The sequence below is a fragment of the Mastigoproctus giganteus genome, chromosome 2 (assembly GCF_048544385.1).
Source record: "Mastigoproctus giganteus isolate SK-2022 chromosome 2, ASM4854438v1, whole genome shotgun sequence".
NCBI classification, from domain to species: domain Eukaryota; kingdom Metazoa; phylum Arthropoda; class Arachnida; order Uropygi; family Thelyphonidae; genus Mastigoproctus; species Mastigoproctus giganteus.
In genome coordinates, this window is record NC_143576.1 from 176,500,164 (window position 1) to 176,519,254 (window position 19,091).

The 19,091-nt window shown below is 35.6% G+C and overlaps 1 protein-coding gene across 1 annotated transcript in view; it reads right to left on the minus strand.

Annotated features, from left to right (window-relative positions):
* LOC150089774 (fasciclin-1-like) overlaps positions 1–19,091 on the minus strand; it is a 284,780-nt gene that overhangs the window by 17,216 nt on the left and 248,473 nt on the right. The window contains exons 6-11 of the mRNA XM_090389653.1: positions 10,878–11,025; positions 6,943–7,126; positions 5,150–5,306; positions 4,902–5,034; positions 4,366–4,513; positions 141–312 (exon numbers count right to left, since the gene is read on the minus strand). Of these exons, the coding sequence (XP_090245779.1) occupies positions 141–312; positions 4,366–4,513; positions 4,902–5,034; positions 5,150–5,306; positions 6,943–7,126; positions 10,878–11,025 (942 nt within the window). The remainder of the gene's footprint in view (positions 1–140; positions 313–4,365; positions 4,514–4,901; positions 5,035–5,149; positions 5,307–6,942; positions 7,127–10,877; positions 11,026–19,091) is intronic.

A 19,091-nucleotide genomic window follows, 5' to 3' on the forward strand; every position in this document is an offset into this window, starting at 1 on the left:
CGTGCAGGAAAATGAAAAATTCTCTCTCTCTCTCTCTCTCTCTCTCTCTCTCTCTCTCTCTCTCTCTCTCTCTCTCTCTCTCTCTCTCTCTCTCTTTCGGAAAAAAAATATGGAGCCAATGGGCAGTGGAGATAGCTTACCTTGCGAACGTGAGAGGAGAAAGCTCCCATCATAAGCTGGTTGTACTCAGTGGGCATTTCATACTCTAAGGTCTTCCAGGCATCATCGCTGGGAACAAAGAAGGTGAAGCGCTTTTTCGTGTCTCCTAGGATTCCGTTCCATTCGTTTTGTTCGCTCAGGTCATAGGCGAGTCTGCAAGAATGACAAAGAACGTTTCACGATGCGCAAAGCGATTTTATTTCAAGCTCAAGTTTTACTTTTTTCCGCTTTGTGTACACAATTGAGCGCATGGGGACGGTTTATTGATACGCTTATGTGGGCGCAAACATTGGATGATTCAAAGAAAACTGATTCTGTTAAATGGAAACCGCTGCTTTGATGAAAAATTAAAAAGAATTAAAGCGAGATAATTGAAATAAAATAAAAAGAGGGCATTTTTATAAAAGATATTTTCGCTTTCGAGATAATTACAGGAGACGCGGATATTTGCTGATATTTACTGAAAAATTGGAACTGTTTTCGGTAATTATTGTCTTTTGTAATTACCAGTTAGGAGGGATAAAAATTAGGAGTTTATTTTTATTCTGGTACGTGTACAATAAGTACACGACACTACACAATAAAAAGAAACAAAAATGAATAATTATTGTGTGTGTATATATGAAATTTGCGCATATAAAATGAAAAAAAAATGTGCATGCGTAAATCGAAAAGAATTAAAGATGGCCTGAGGTTTGGTAAGTGCGTACATATATGTGCGTGCGTGTGTCATTGAGGAGAAAGTTTATTATTACCTCTGTTCATTTGTATGTATAAAACCTGATATTTTTTAAAATTTAAAAGTGCAATTTTTCACCTCAAATTTCCTTCATGGGGTGAAGAGGGAACGTTAATTGATGTGAAGGGTGTATTCTTAAAGCTCTATAGAACCAGGTTTTCCAAACTTTGGCTACTGGAAACACTTTTGCAGGTCCAAGTGTTCCGCGGAGCCCCACTCTTTTAAAACAGCAATACAGTAATTAGCAGTAACTTAAAAATAAGAATGCAGCGAATTCTATAGAATCCAGAGCTTTCCAATCCGGAATTCGTTAAAATTCCGCACGAATTCCACATAAAAATAAAATAAATAAAAAAATAAACATTTCATAATCTGGAAATTTTAAGAAAGCAATCGGACACTCTTATCAACCATCACGTTTGTCTTTAAAGAATATATGCAAGAGGAAGGTGACATGTTTTTGTAGAATTATCATGTCCTTTAATCTGTTTTCGTGGCCACCAGGATTTAAAGTGCATAGATAATACAATGGCCTTACTGTAATTCTTAGAGCAGAACGAATTTGCCTTTTAAACGACTTCTCCTGGTATTGCGCTTCTTTCAAACGGGTTTCCTCTCCAAGAGGCCATTTGTTTAAAAGATGAGATTGCTCTGACAGCCAGTTTCAGGACTAACTGGTTCCTAATTAAATAGGTGATCTTTAGCGACAACACGCAATCAAAATAGTTATAAAAACGTTATTCGGTGTAAAATAGTTAAAAGTAGTGCAATACCAGGGCAACCCTTACAAAGCCAAGTTTGTTCTTTAGTTAAAATTTAGATCACTGCATTATCCTTGCTCTTTAAATCCAGCTGCCCTCAAAACAGAATAAAGGACATGATACCCATTATAAATGCTTGCACTTGTAAATATATCCAGTTATTTGTGCTTATATTTATTGAAGTGTGTTCCTCTAAAACTGTTCAACCACTAGGTATGCCTCTTTAAAATCTGACACCAATTAATCCTCAAGTGCGTCGGACTTTAAAGAGTTTACTGTATATGTATACAAATTAAACAAAAATCAGCGATGAAAATGAAGGAACATTTGTAAAACCCCAGGGTTCCAATGTACATACTTTGAACACTACTGCTCGAGACATATCAAAGTCTTGGTTATTTTATAATTTGTATTAAAATATTGTAATTATTCTTCAAAAACGACTGATTTCTACGTTACCCCTCTTTCATTTAAAAATAACATAAAAATTAACTTTTTTTGCATTTAAAATCTTTAAAGAACTTTAATATCCATGAACCATGGGGTTTCACAGATATTCCCAGTTTGAATTCTGAGTTCGATTTTCTGTTTTGCTGGATGAAAACCCCGAGTTTCCGGGATAAAAACCATGCTATCCTTGCCTGAGACCGACTAACTCAGCCAAGTTGTGAAAAAGACTCATAAATTCCTCTCGTCATCGACAGGACTGAGGTCTTTTTCACCCAGTGTGCGGAGGACGGCGATCCTACCAACTGTGCTACAACTTTTTGAACCCACGAGGTTCAAAAAGTTGTAGGCTTGATTTTTTAATAGTTATACTGTAACTGCTATCACAAAAGCTATTATAAATATGTTGATTTTGCTGTTTTATTATATTTCGACACGGATAGGATTCGATTCTTATAGATTGCTATAAGAATCGAAGGTGTGATGAAGTGATGAAAAAAGTCCAATATTGGTTAAAAGGATGGTAGAAAAATTGACTACTATTGAAGATGTAACAAAATGCAGAGATATAAGCCATCGTAATTGATAATGGTGAGGAAATTAAGAAAAAAAAACGAAGTCTGGGGCATTATTTACAGTGAGTTTAATGTAAGTAACTTTTACTCTTCCTACAGTAGCAACTGGTAAATGGAAGAGTACGATAAGACATATCGGAAATATAAAAATACTGGAGCGTTATTAAGAAACGTAAAAATGGCAGCATTTATCTCTGGTACTGCTTTCAGACTTTTAGCACGATTAGGTGCAGATGTTAGGACTAATGACCAAAAATTGATTTAAATATTAATGATGTCCTCTGTTATCTACGAAGCAATCTCTTCCTTTAATCAACTTATTGTTCCTGGCATCATTTTTCTTCTCATCTTTTAAATAAGATGGAAAGAAACGTTTTACAGTTTTTGTTCTCATTCTTAATGTTTCTCTTCTGGGATTTACGTGTTTTCGAGATGTTTTTTTCCATTACCTGTTTTTAGTTCGCTTTCCTTGTATAATGTGGCTTTCAGGTTGACTAAGATGCTCATATCGGAATACTTCATATTCAGATATGAGTCTTGCTCTCTAAATGCAGGTTTCAAACTGAAGCCGGAAATATAGGTTTAAAGACTTGTGTCAATTTTCAAAATAAATAAAGCAAAATAATAATTAAAAGTATAACGGCCAAGATGATCGCTTATGTACAGAAAGTCAGAGTTCTTTGTTCTCTCACAATGTCCATTTACATGATAAGGTCACTTAGAGTGATGTAATTCTTGAAATTTCTTCACCTTATATTCCTTGTCTTTTCAGATTTTGTTCCAGTTAATTATCTTTGAAGATGATAAGAGTATTAGATTGAAAATGTTTCATGAGTCCAACCGAGTTTTCGAGCTTGGTTTAAAGAGTCAGGTTGTCATTTAGATTTCAGACAAGAGCTACCTTTCAGTTTTTTAGTTAAAAATCTGAAGTTTTTAGCGAACGCATATGAGACAATTCGAATTAGTGTGATAAACGTTTTAGTCGCAGGCCTATGCTAAAGATTGAACTAAAGAAGAAATATGACAACTACTGCCCTCAATTCAATATCCCTGGCTTTTTAGCTGAATAAAATGAAAAAGGCAAAAGGCGTTTCACCTGTTAGTTCTCTGGACGCTATTTGTTTCAATATTCTTTAATAAAGCCCTCCAGGAATGAACTATGAATTTAGCATTTACTTGGATGTGCTGGAAAGAGTTCGTGTATCCAGAAATTGATGAACCACAGATGAAGGTCAAGTGTTACACTTGACCTTCAATAATCTGTGTTACACTTTATCTCCTGTGGATCTCACCAGATAAACTAATCTGTTGGCCAACATTCGCGAGACATTACTCCATTTAACTTTCTTCTGTGGGACGAGATCAAGGATGACTTATCGAACTCCAGTGAAAAACATCAATGACTAGGATAAACTCGAAGACAAGTTTATCGTAGTAACTGATGTTATTGAACGAACTAAATCATTTTTTTTTCTACTTAATACAGTTAGCAATTAAGTTGTAATGATTATTTGTATTGAATCTACTCTCCAATAAAGAATCAAAATATTGGTTGAAAAACGCCACGATTGAAATGGGAGTAGAATTTTTGTGGTCTGGTATTTCTTTATGTAATGATCCGAAATAAAAACATCACGTGATTTTATGTGTCTAGAAAGCTGTAGTAGTATCTAAAGAAACTTACTTCAACATGGGATCGCTCTGTAGTTTCTGATAGACATTCATGTAAGGCATGCCAAGTAGCCGATCGATGATGTGGACCATGCCATCTACTGCTGCAATATCTGCTTGAATGGATGTCGCATTTACACCTGCTGCATCCACTGTAAGTGCTGTAAGAAAGGAAAATTTAGTATTAGACAGTTTATGGGCCAATAGCATTCAAACTACTACAATGTTGTAATTGTTGATGTACAAAAGGCTACACTCAAGTAGATGTTCCCTCAATACATAGGGAGGAAGATTAGGATTTTATTTTAAGGATGATGTTATGTACAAAACATCAAATTTAGTGCGAAATTTGAAAAGAGGAAAAGAATTTGAAACTTATCAATACGGGACTAAGTTTTATGGAATTTTTCAACACTCGCCCAGTTAGTTGGTCTCGAACGAAGTTTATATCATTCTGTTCCCAGAAACTCTGGTTTTTTTTATCAACGCAAAAGAGGACTTTTTAATTTCTCTAGGATCTTAATTTCTCTATGATAATTTTGTACTTACTTCTGTTCCTCTCATCTCCAACTGCACGAAAAGTCATGGTGTTCCTATCATCCGCTGTCAGAAACTCTGAACTATGCCCTAGCACTACTTCATCTGTAGAGATAGATTTCATCACCACATGCAGTAATAATAACTGGAAAAGTCATAAAAGAGAAAGAATCTAAAATAACTTAAAATAAAATAAAAAAGGGAAACAGAGGGAAAACTTGATAGTTTGATATTTTATACACTCTGGGGGCAGCACTTACATTTGTGATGGCACTCTTGTTGCTTTTTAGTAAATCCAACTTTTCTTGCGGTAAATTACGGATGGCTTCGTTTGTTGGAGCGAATAAAGTTTTTATTTCTGAAGATTTTAGCAGATCAACGAATTCAGGAGAATAACTGACTAAACTGGCAAATTCCCTTTAAAATAAAGAAAATAAACGTGAAATTGTAAAACATTTGTTTATCTTATAATATTGTCTAAAATAATAAATTATTCTTGTTTGAATAAGTTTATTAAAGAGTGTGCGGTTTTTTTTATAGAATTTATCCTATTTATCTCTAAAAACAATACTCCCAAATGTCTTAAATGAATAGGTAACAGCGTATAACCTCTGACAGACGGCGGGAAGCCCAAGTTTCATTAAAAAGGTCAAGGAAAAACTTTTGTAAACTTAGAAGAAAGAGAATCTTTTAATTTCTTCAAAGGGAGCTCTAGGGATCAGCGTGATCTGATCTGTTGTTTTCTTCATTGTCTCCGTTTCTCTTGGAGCAAGTTACTTCATTACTTTTAGTATCGGCATGACGTTTTGAAATAGAGAAGAAAATCGTCTTTAAGTTTGTCTTTTCTTCAGACATCGTAAGATAAGAAAGTGAGATCTTTTCTTTCTTTTTTTTGTTCACCATACATCCAGGATTTTCATTGGTGTTCAAAGGGCGAGTTCTCACCTTGCTGTCTAAATCACGGACATTAGGACGATGAGATTTTTTTGCGGGAGGGTCTTCATATAATGAAAGGACGGTACACTTAATTATCTTTGCCTTCAGACTTAAAAGATTCCGAAATTAAAGAAAATGACAAGGATGTCACTAACGTCTGTGAGTATAACAATTGATTTCAGCAGAGACTTTAATGACGTTCTTCCCTTTATACCTGGAGTAACTATCGATTATCGCGTCGACTTGCCTTAAACATTAGGTATAACACACACACTAAGGACATTTTTCTTACTTCTCTCTCTCTGTCTTTCTATCTTAGCTATCAGTACGATCAAAGATTAGGGAACAACGAGAAAAACTAAAGACCACCGAAAGCCGAAGGCAAGAGAAATTCTGGAATTAACAACGAAGGTGGAAAGATAAAAATCGTACCAAAAGAAGAACTGTATTCGTTACCCAAAATGAATTCGTTATCCTCCTCTTGTCTTCCCGAAGCTCAGTGTTCTCTTAGAATAGAAGATTCGGTAGCTTAATGAGACAGCCGGTGTCTTTTCCAGAAACAACACCCTCTGTTTTTGTAGTGCATGAACCGTCGAAGAAAAAGAAATGGATAAAGAGGTCATGACAGGGAGGAATGTTTTTCTATTACGAAGTAACTAAAGCAATTTGCCCTGCATTTTCCGCTAAAGATTTTCCATTCTGCGCCCATTTACCCTCTTTTGTTCGCTTAATAAAACGAGACAGTCGCTCTCCACTGTCGACTTGGAGAGCGCGAGATATGTTTTAATCGAAATGAATGAGGCATTGGAGTGGAACATAATGAATGCCTTAACCACCTTACAAGAGTGCTGCAAAATGGAAATTGCCCTCTACGCTATATCAATAGTCAAGTCTCGCATTTTTTTAATTCTATAACTGGAGAAAGGTGCGCAGGTGATGCGTGGTTGGTGCTTTGGGGACGGCTAATTGAAAACGAACATAAACATCGAGGCTTCTGTCACCAATGAGTCACCATGATATTAGGAATCGTGACGCAGGATACTATATACGAGAGACTATATGGTTAAAAGGCAAGCGATTTATTGATGAATTAGAAATACGACTAAAGGTCACTTACGATAGTCGTCCCTCTTTTTCATTCTGTAGGAAATTCCACACTGTTATATCAATAATCATCAGAGGATTCTCGATAAGGTGCACAACGCCATTCTTTACTGGAATGTTCGGTTGCAGGATCTTAGACCTCACGACTCCCCTCTTGTGCTGACGATCACTCTGTATTGTGTTACTCTGGGCAAACACTATGGATAAAAACAAACAAAAAATTATACATCTGTAGCAAAGAAAAGCATAACCTGATAATGAAATATAAAAACTTCAACATTTTATTGTCCAATAAAATTTGTTGGTTGAAATTTATGTCACTTGAGAGACTATTGTTTTCTCTTACAAATCTATAGAATGTTTTCCTGCCAGAAGAGTCAAGATTTTTGCTCAAAATAGACCAACTGAACCTCAGAATACAAACACACCCCATGCACATCTGACACAACATCACCTCAGTAACCTCGCACTAATCTAAAAGACAGCTTCAAATGTTGTTGCGAAAAAGTCGTATGTATCATCGAGGACTTTATCCTTTCTCTCTCTGTTTTGCGGTTCATTATGGTTTCATGTTTGTTGTTGTTTGCTATTTGGTTTTTAGGAGCATTAGCAACTAAGGCCATATTGCTCCGGGGATATGCGGTGGTCATTCCCTGACCTTTCCGCATCCTCCGTATTTGGTGGTAACGGGCTCGAACCCCGATCTAATCAAGAAGCGTGTGCTACGCACTGCTGCTCCTTCCCATCTGGCTACGGAGGCGCCTATGGTTTCATAGGGAGAAAGAAAAATGCATTGCAGCAAATAACTGAGATGAGGAGGGCAGATGGCTGCAAAGCTTCAGACGATAAAGCTGTTAATTTTCCAGATTATCCTTCTTCTGATGGACGGAACATCATTAGAAAATTTTCTGTTGTGGGAGATAAAAATAACCATCGGAAGATTCGCACAAAGGACGCCGCGCGAGTAGCGTAATGTTCCTTCTAATATCACTTACTCATTTTCCTCTTCTGATTCCTTCTTGCATGGGATGGTGGAGCATTACCTACCATCTTTTTTTTTCCGTTTATTTCTCTTTTTCCTCTGTTTCCCTATTTCGCTCTCTCTCTTTGTTATTTTTATATTGCGTACCACCTTTAGTTCTGAATTGGAAGCGCTGCACCACGATCGCGGATAAAATCCCGGTGCATCGCCTTCTATGATCAGCTAATGTCAGTATCCTTGGTGGTTGCTAGGTAACAAGCTGTCGGTTGCCCTCAAATAATGCTACCTTTAATTAAATATAAATTTAACCTCGCACTCCCTCGTGTATGTTAACGTGAAGCCAAGTAAGGGAAGGGCAATGGAAAACTGGCCCGAAATATGAGCAGTACAAAATACACAGTTTGATAAAACTTGGAGAAAACTCCACATAAAACACGGGGATATTTTTTGAATCTCAAATATAATTCCGGCTACCTGTAGAAAAGACGCATTCTTTAAAATTCGAGAGAGACGTTTAAAAGGGAGGGGTTACGAAAGATGGATAAGTGTCTAGTTATCTCTGCAAGAGTCGTGCAGCGTAATGGCACTATATTTTACGGTATATAAAATAATGGTATATTTTATATATATATATATATATATACCATCCTTATATCCAAAAGGAATATATAAATAAGTCATTTTGCATCAGAGTTCAAACTCATGATGATACGCTACTATTTACACGAAAAGTATAAAACTGCATGCCGTGAATTTTAATAGAAGAACTGCAGCTCAAAATCCTTTGAAAATAAAGAAAAATACCCACCATTGACTGGCATGCTGCAGGAGCACCATGTGGAGTAACGGAAAACGTTATTATGAAGCGAAAAATCATACTACACATTCTTCTATTCTGATGGACGTGTTTGGGGGTGAAGGATGCCCTGGAACGCTTACTTCCCCAGTACATTGTCCCAACTCTGAAGTTGAGAGGAGAGGTGTCGTGGTCTGGGAGGATGTTTCTCATGGTATGGACACTGGTCTTAATGCATGGAACCACAAATTCCGGTCATATATTTATTTTCTGAACAATTATGTGTGCCCTGCATTGTGATAATGTCATGGAAACAGCCCTTACACATTTTCACCGTCCAGTTGGGATTCAGCGCACGCTGGCAACTGAAATGTACGACTGTCTTCAAAACACGGATTCACAACCCTTTCTTAGTGACAATGAAGATGACATCAGAAAATTGCAGTCACCAGCACTGAGTACTGAGCTTAGTCCAGTTGAACATCTTTGGCATGAAGTGGAACTCAGAATTTGGGCACGAATAAGAGGATAATGGAATTTCTGGATAACTTAACTGAATAATGGAGCAGAATGCCACCAGATTTCTACCAGAAAGAAGTTTTCCCCCTGACGATGTCTGGATGGTTCCCTGCATGCATCCGTTTCTCCAATGGAGAAACCACAATATATGATTTTCCACTAAAGTTGCAATCAATACGTCAGGGAAATCAGTCAGTCATTACAGCCAAAGGTGACAAATAGGCTATTCAGTTCTTTAAATATTTTGTTCATAACTGTACATATTTGGTGACTGTTTTTAGGATAATATATGTCTTATTGTCTATTGAATTCTTGTAGATAACCTTCTGATTTCAGCGTGAACATGCACTCGAGGCATGAAACACGCACACACACGCACACGCACGCATGTAAAGTTCGTTTTTAATAAGAAGTATCGCTGCTTTGCTTTCCGTGATGATATTGTCAACATCCGCATTTAATTTGTCTACAATGTTTTCTCCTGAAAATTTAAATATTCTTCAGTGTTTGTTTGGGAAAGACGACTGTTGAGGACCACATTATCATCCAAGAGTCATGGGTAGTCACCAAAAAGTATTGAGAGAGAACATTATGTAGTTTGTTTTTATCGCAAAACCTGTGTCCTTTCCATCTCCCCATCAGTTGGAAACATCTACACGCGGTCATCCAAAGTTAATGAATCTTTTGTAAAATACAGATTCTTGTGGTTTTTCCATTGTCTTTCGTATCACATAAAAATAATTCTAATTCCTATCTATTCGATTAACTCAATTATGGAGCATGTAAAATAATTAACCTTCTGTTGCAGGAGTAACTGATAGTTCGTTCACCTGGCTATAAACTCCGTTCATATGCGGGTACTATGGCCCGCTACTGTAGTAAGACGTTCTTTCAACAACTAACCGAATGAGACACTTCTTATTGATTGACGCCATCCAATAAGTGTTTCCTATGAGCTCTACACGTGCATTATTAAGTGCAGAATTCGAAATAAACGATTGTCGATAAAGCTGTTTTCAGATACTTTTTTGTGCAAATAGAATTTGGAGCGTTATTGGTAAAATAAGCGGTGTGTGTTGTGCTTTGTCACTTTACTTCCAATTTCATTTCTCTCCTCTGGGAATCCATCAACGGCGGGGGTCAGAGAGGAAAAAGCTTAAAAAAGCGAATATCTTCGATATATAAAATTTTGGAGCATTGAAAATCTTTCGGAGTGTGTGCAGCTGTTGGCCTCAGGACTGTTAATATCAAATCTTGTTCTCGATAGTGCGTGAAGAACGCAGTATTGGATTGGATTTTTTTTTCTTTAAGATTATTCAATGCTTTCTTTTACTTGATCTAAAGAGCCTCTGTGCTCCATGATGTTCAATAAAAGTTTCGATTGTTCGGTACGTGGTATCGCTTTCACATCCACTCGTGCCTGACGTCATCTTGTCATCAGTCTTCTGCTAGAAATATATCGTTTGCTAACTTAGGCTCAAGTAGGCAGCCTCCATACTTTTGTGAGCATTTCATATTTCAAAATCTCCCTAATTAACCTTAAGGAGATTTAGAAATGTGAAACAGTTAGACGAATTTTTAATCCATTGAAATTATATTACTATACGTGTATATTAGAAAAAATAATCATATTTTGGTCCATTGTACTTACTGATGAAGCCGTTTCCTACAGCGTTTGTTTCGTTGATGATGGACAGCTCTACTTTTAGCTCATCGTTGAAAGCATATGATTTGTATACGTCTTGTCCAGCAGTTCGCGTGAATAGCACACTATTAGGGACTATGTGACCACGTATAACCTGTAATAAGAATTTATCAATGTTACATATCCTAAAAATAGTTCCCAATTAACTAATATGCATATGATCTAATATCAAAGATAATAAATTCAATTAAGGTGTTTTGGCAGAATTTCCTCCCCTTTAAATCATTATATTCTTTATAGTGAATATAAAAGAAATAATTTTTATTTAGCTGGTTTTTTACTTGAAGGCAAATATTTTAAACGTAAATTTTATATTTACGTTTAAGCTTTGTAGATGTACAATTTGAACGAAAAAAAAAAGCTTCAGCTTCTTCAAAAAATTTAAATGGAGCCAAATAATGAAGAAAATTTATAATATCAGAAATATTGGCTTGAAATGATTGCATTATTTATCTCTATCTGCACTTTAGAACACTATTTATTCAGCTTGTTTTCTAGTAAAAGTGAAATTTTTAGAAATGCAGATAAAAGTTTTTGGATGACGCAAATGCGGAATAATAATAATATATTAAATTTTTGAAGCACATGTCTGAGAATTGAGCATTTAAGCCAATATTAAAATAACTCAAAGGGAAACAAGTTACGCTACACTTGAAAAAAGTTTTTTTCTAACTTACAGAGCATTAAGCTCCTCGTTTCGAGTTTTTAATTCTAAACTGTTCTTCAGAAAAAAAGTAAAAGATGTGAAAAAAAGATTCAATATTGTAGTCGAAAAATAATTCAAAACAAGAATGGTACAATGACACGTAGAGTAATGGCATCTGGTTCAACATATTCATTAACCATGTTTAAGCCATTGATAGTTATAATCGGTTCCAAGAAAAAGGACAGGCCAAACAAACAATATTTCTGTTCTTTCAGACCCCCACCCTAAAACCGTAGATGATAAATCACTTCTAAATTGATGAATGATGAGTTTAGTCACTCTAGAACCAGGGTGGTTATTTCTGATCGAGAAACACTGTTGATAAAAAAAAAAATGGTTACTGACAGATGGCACTGTAGGTGCCTCATCTTCGATTACGAAGAGAAAGAGACTATTATATTGAGAGCATTTTTTGTTTTAAGACAAATAATTCACAGAAGCCCATTAATCTATAAACAGAGGACAACACGTGTTAGTATATATTATTCATATGGAAGATATTAGATCGGCTAGATTGCATAAAAATGATTACATTTAATGAATTTCAGAAAACAACAGTAAAATAATGTAATTTGTATAATTTTTCTTTTCAGCGAGGAATGTGAAGTTCTTTTTATGAAAATTAATCTAGAAAACTGATCAAACAAAATTGCTATATTACCGCAAATGATTCCTTCTTATAGAAAACCGATATGCACATGTTAATTATATATTTCTCATTTAATTGGATTAACTTCCATAGCTGAGCTGAGCAGTTGTATTTTAAGAATAAAATGTAACTGCATCCAGCTGTTAGATTTTCTGCACTTTCAAACAACGTTGAGCCTATTAAAGAATTATTTATTCAATTGTATCATTGATTAGAAAATGAATTAATTAGCCTTTGTCCCCCTCTTTCTGCACGTGCTAGAGCTACATCTTAATTAAGTTAATTATTCCTATTCCATTCTCAATTTACAGAAAAACACTTGGGGAATGTTGTGGCCGTTAATTACAAAGTAACACACAGGGTTCTGGATAATTACCTTAGATACCTCTTGTCGACAATTCAAAGTGTTGTGGAAAATGCAAAGCGCATTCTTTGCATAACTCTGGAGTCTCTGGGATAAGCAACCTTTACAGGGGCCTTAAGCTGAACTATAGCAAAACATAGATTCATGTTGATGGCTTAATATCCGAGTCTAAATATACCTGTGTGCACAAAATCCAAAAGTTATATCTTATTAGAGTAATGGCCATCTAATTTTAATCTGGGCAGTGCGCAGCTATACTTGAATACGTGCAATTTTCGAAATATCGCTAGTTAAGTTTTCCAAAAGAAAAAAAAAAAAAAAATGAAAACATAATGGAATTTTTGTAGCAAACACAGATTTTGTATTTACCTTCATTAATGCACTGACAATTAATGTCACAATGCATGGATATAAATTCTCTTTTCATGTCAGCAATTATTACTTGGGCGTGCTTTAATAAGCACAGAATGCAGCTCCAAATCTACACTGCTAAACTATTTGGTAATTGCATCTGTAAGTTGCAAAACTTATAAAAGAGATAAATATTCGTTCCAATAAATGACTAGTGTGGGCTTAAAGAGTTCAAAAATAACATGTTTCATCTTTATACAGTATATAAAATGATAATATTTTTTGAAACGGCCATTAAGACTACTCTCTATTGACATAGCTTTCATATGGAATGCAAGCGGACTGCTAGATGTTTTAATAATGGAATATAGAAATTGTTTGCTATTCAATATTACTTCGACAGGTAATCCAACCCAGTGGTTCTCAATCCAAAATGTATCCCAAACACACGCGTAATTTACAGACACAACACATTGGTACTTCATAGCCTTTGCATTTGAATATTTTTTGCCTATACAGAACAGTTATGCTGAATATGTATAGTAGCAACGCTTATCACACTATGCTATGCTGAAGTCACAATTAGACAGGTCGATAGGAAGGATATGTGGCAATAAAAATTTCTCTGACCCACAAATCTTTTTCCATGAACCGACGGCTGAGAAACATTAATCTAACTAATAATTTTCAGCTATGTCTGCACATTTGAAATTAAGGAGTGTATAAATAAGTATATTAGCTTGAAGTATTAAATGTAGCTTTAAAAAAGTTTTTTTTAGATCTTCCCTCTGATTAAAACAAGTCGATATTGGAACACACAAATTTCAAACAACTCGGCATTACATACATATATACTAGGGCCTCATCCCGTATGTGAACAAATCATTTCACCACGGAAGGAAACCAGTCTTACATTTTAAATACTTAAGGATACTTATAAGATGATGATAATTAAATAATTTTAAACTCTGTAACCAAATTTCAATTTTCTCTGAAAGTGAATTACATTAGAATTTGGAAAAAAAGAAAACAAAAGTTATGTAGCGGCTTTAAAAAAGAAACTAAAACTAATTTTTCATAAATATAAGGCGCACGTCGAAGATTTAAGTATGAAGTAACCGTGGGAGAATTGCCCCCTTGGGGAGATACGAGTAGGTCTCACGTGCTTTAAATGGCCTGACTGTACATTTAATTTATATTTAAATTTTCCTTATAACACAACGAACAAAAATAGAACTTAAAGCGATATTGAATTTATGTCAGAACTTACATATAGTTTATGATTTATTAAGTTATAATGTTAACGATATTAAATTGAACTCGATTCTCAAGTAGTTCATGGAAATAGCCTCACGCTACGAGAGCTAACGGAACACTATTGTACGAGGGAATGACCTCGGTGTGTACATAGCTAGAAGTAAACTAAGTTGCTACGAAATGTGTCAAGCTCACATTGTGGAGGAACTTCACCACGACTTGTCTCGGTATTGCACTCCCACTCAAAATAAAAACAAGTACTGCACCAAAGAGTATATTGCTTTTTATTTGAAACGCATGCCGTTACATATGGAAGTGGCACTGCATACAAACTGAGAATATTGCCCTATTTGAGCTGCTGGAAAATTGTTAATATCTTCTTCATTTACCACGATGCATTGAATATTTTTATTTTTGAAACTGCCGTGGCACGCGGTATGCCACTCTTGTCCATTGTGGTAATTTCCCTTCAGAATATCTGCACGTAATTAAAACTATTCTTGAATGTTCATTACATCGTGATGAAAAAAAATCAGAAATTTTACTAACATCACCAGAGAATGTATTCAAAAATGCACGGAAGCGCGGAAAGTGAAGATAAACAAAAAAGATAACGCATAACACCAAAGGGGCAATTAAAAAAACGCGTTATCTACAAGAAACAGAAGAACGAAGTGAATAACAAAATATTTCATGCTGTGACATCAAAGTATGACCAAGAGAACAGTGGTTGAGGATGCACAGAAAATCACTGCTGTACAACACAGACGGCCGATTGGATTTGATGTATTTCGCGTGTCCAGTGATGCAATCTTTACCAAAACCAGTACGAGTATGAAAGAAAATAAAAATGAGAGAAATAGAGAAGAGGAAAAATCAAATGACGAGATATTTCTTCCTTGTTTAGAGAGAAAAGTGTTTGATTTTTATCTTTGAAATTTACAAACGTCTCCCAGTTTTGCAGAGTTAAGTGAAAGTTATATCTAATTGCTCATTTGCTAGATGAAAATTTTCTTTTACTTAGAGTATATGTAATCACCTATTTTTTTTTGTCGCGGTTTCATATACATATGTGTAAGGCGTCTATTGTCTTCACCATGTTTGTCTGTTCATCTGTCCGCATGCAGTAAGGCAGTTCCTATTGCATGAAATTTTATATTTAGGCCTTATAAAAAGGTTTTTTGATCCATCTCAAATTTCATTAAAACCGCACGAAATAAATCCAGCAATTATTTCTCTGTCCATTATTCCATAATAACTTGACTCCCAGTAGATGGATTTTCATGAAATTTTATATGTCTTTCTCTTAGGCTGATTTGCAAATTTTTCCAAATTTAATTAAAATCGGACCAATAGAAATCTGGAAATTATTATTTCTTTTTTTTTTTTTTCATATTTACCACATAAGGCTATCCATATACCGCGTATTGTAGCTGAAGCATTAGATATGTTTGTTGTCATGCGCTGGATGGAGGTCGCTCCTTTAAAGACCCCATTATATCCATACATGATCTGAGTTTTATTTGTGGGGGTGGGGGTTTTAGTTATATTTATTATTTTTTTTTGTTTATTACTATTGTATTTAATTATATTCTTAAATATCCCCACTTTGCATCTGACTTGTTATCTCACAGAAGAATTCCGGTTCTGAGGGAGTTTCTATATTAGAGCACTCCTCCTTTGGGTTTTGCTGTGTGTTCAGAAATGACCAAACTCCATTTTCATTAAGTGAAATACAATCAGTTTATTATACATAATTACAAATAAAAGATCAAGCAATTCATTGCACATTATTCACTTCATATATAGGTACAGGGCATGGATTACGTTCCTGGTCATTAGGCTCTCCTATCATCATCTTCTTAATATTCGGCAACTAACACATTCCTACGATCAGTTTCACCTAACTCTTTCTTAAATACAATTGACATTTTTTATTTATTAATCATACTTATCTACCACAATCCTACATTCCTCTTCATGGATAACACATTTCTTCTTCTGAAATTTAATGTCCACTTTACACATTATTCTATTCTATTCTCACCCTAACACTTTAAAGTTACATGTAAATGAAATATACATGGCATTATTTATTTCTTCATTCCCTCAAGTAAACTCCAGCATTTAGCGACTAATTTCTCTACATCAGTGACATTATATAAGTAACATACAACTGTACCTGCTCTATAGGCTAACCCGTCCAAAATTATTACTTTCCCTCATTAATTGATCAGTAAATAGACCACACCTGTAAACAATCCTTCATTAAACTATTTCTATGATATTTCCTTGCTTATCTATACAACATGCATTGAATTAACTGTATGTTTCCCTAAATCTCAATTAATATTTATCTAATCTTCCCTGCAGTCCTTTGCAATTACATAGAGGTAAATTCGTTGTTTAACCACTTACTTCTGGGAATTTGGATCTTACCGCTAATACAACGTGTGGCCTGTGACTTTCTGCTCTGCATCGGGTCCTCCATTGGTTTGGGAACGTTCTTCTCCGATTCCGGAATGTTAACTTCGGCCAGGGACACTTTTCGCTTTGCCGATCATCCTGGTGTCGTATCCTTCTTTGCTGTGCCGGATCATTCAGTAGGAGTCGCTTCCCATCACTTTATTTCTATAGGACGGTACGGGGTTCTTCTGTTAGCATTATCTCGCTGTCCTCCTTTCAAATATATTTCTCGGTGGACGCCCTCGGACTTCTATGTTCCATCTCGAGAAAGTTCCCCTTTCTGTAACTTATCTACACTTTATTAAAGCTATCAGAATTTAGTGAACTCACCATAACTGGTTCTACTGGTGGGTCGCTTCCGGGGACTTTTCCTGGGCCTATCTTTCCAAAAACACCCTTTTCGCCCTCCAAAGAAACTTCATCACTCCCAAAAAAAACTTTATCACCTTCCGAAAAACTTTATCATCTCCAAAAAAACTTTATCACATCTCCGAAAAACTTCATCACATTCCGAAAAAACTTTATCATCTCCGAAAAAACTTTATCACCTCCAAAACATACCTCTCCGAAAAAACTTCATCATCCCTTAACTCGCGCGCTCTTACCTTTTTATTTCCCAAAATTTCGTAACGCCCCTCCCTTCCTCGACCAATCATTTCTATCTGACCATGATCGTCTCCATTCTCATTTGCCTATGACATATGAGAGGACTTCCGTTTCTAGAGAATTCTCGATCCTTCTAGAAATGACCAGAAATTTCTGGAGCTCGGAACCCATCCGGAAAACATCTGCGTCCATTTACTTAATTCGTCTGGCCTTATTTTAAAATGACCACACCTGCTCTGTTTGCAGTAAACAAAACGCTTACACCTGTTACCCCTATTGTAATCTCTGGAGCACTCCGTCCCTTTTGCCATGCCAACAATTAACCCCCCACTGTTCCGTCTCGTTATCTTCGCTTGCTGCTTCAGGTAGTGGGCGCTGATCGTATATCTGTTTCTAATGTTTATTTTCACGGTGTATTTGCTTGTACATTAAATTTAACCTTCTCTTAAATTAATTCCATCAGCGCGAGACCCATTATCTTAAACAATATTTGTGATTTTAAGTGTTTTCTTTTGAGGTTTTACCATATCACTCTATCTAGCATTCTATCATTAATTATATAGACATTTAATTTAATTTGTAAGACTTTGTGTCTTACATATTCTTTGCATAATTTCTAGCAAGTTGAACTGCCTAAATTTCCATGCATCTACTAGTGTTGGACCTTATCTGAATTTTTCAGAAAATATTCCAAGTCGAAGCATATACCTTGGCTATTGATGTCAACTACCGTTCTCATTTTCACATCACCTACAAAATTTAATATCAGTCCTGCCACATCCACCCAAATCGCTAATAAATATCATAAAACATTAAGGAACTCCGGCAGTGGAACTCTGTGGGTGATAGTGGTCCGAGCAAAACAATGATCATTTGATCATTTTTTAATCCAGTGTAGTTAACTTACCTCAATGCTCTATAAACCACATTGCTCCTGTTTATTGGCTAAGCCGGATTTTCCCTTAATGAAACTGTGGTGTGATTCCCTTATAATTCTGTTTCTCTCCAAATGATCGCGCAATACATTCTTTTCTTCATCTATCAGTCCATGCGTAGCACAATGGTTATAATCACGTTCTCCTCACACCGGGTGGAAATGGCCCGGGTTCGAATCCCGTCAATATCGAGAGGAACTTTTGTGACCTTTTTCACTATGCGTTTGTGTTGGTCAGTCTCAGGCGATGATGGCAAGGTCCCTCCTCTGGAAATTCGGGTTTTTGTCCATCCAACTGACTAGGCAGACCAGAGAATACATCAATATACAGACAGATGAGGTAATTCTTGAATAGCTCTAATACGACAGTTTTTTGTTTTCTTCATCAACCCTTGAATTCTTATTTTATCCTCAGAGCCATCTTTTTTGCGTTGAAGTGTCCTTTGCATATATCCCATCTATCGTATAAGAACTTCCTCTGAATCTAAGACTCTGTATCATTATTATAGCTCATGGTTTGATTCCTTCTTTTGTTGCTTCCTTTAGTATAACTACTAAATCGCATCAACAACTTGGAGTCATGTTCATTTTTATTCACGTTTTGAAGCGAGAATTTCTTGTGAATTAAATTTGTTCGGAATATTACAAAAAGTTGCATTTATTATTTTTTCTTAAGTTCGAAACTAAAATCAATACTTGAAACGATTTAGGCGTTTGCTTAGCCAACCATGTATTTTGGAATAAAGTTTGCTACTTTCGGGTGTTCATATTTTGACATCACATACAGGGAGAAAATAAGATTCTAACATAGTCTACCGTACTTTGCA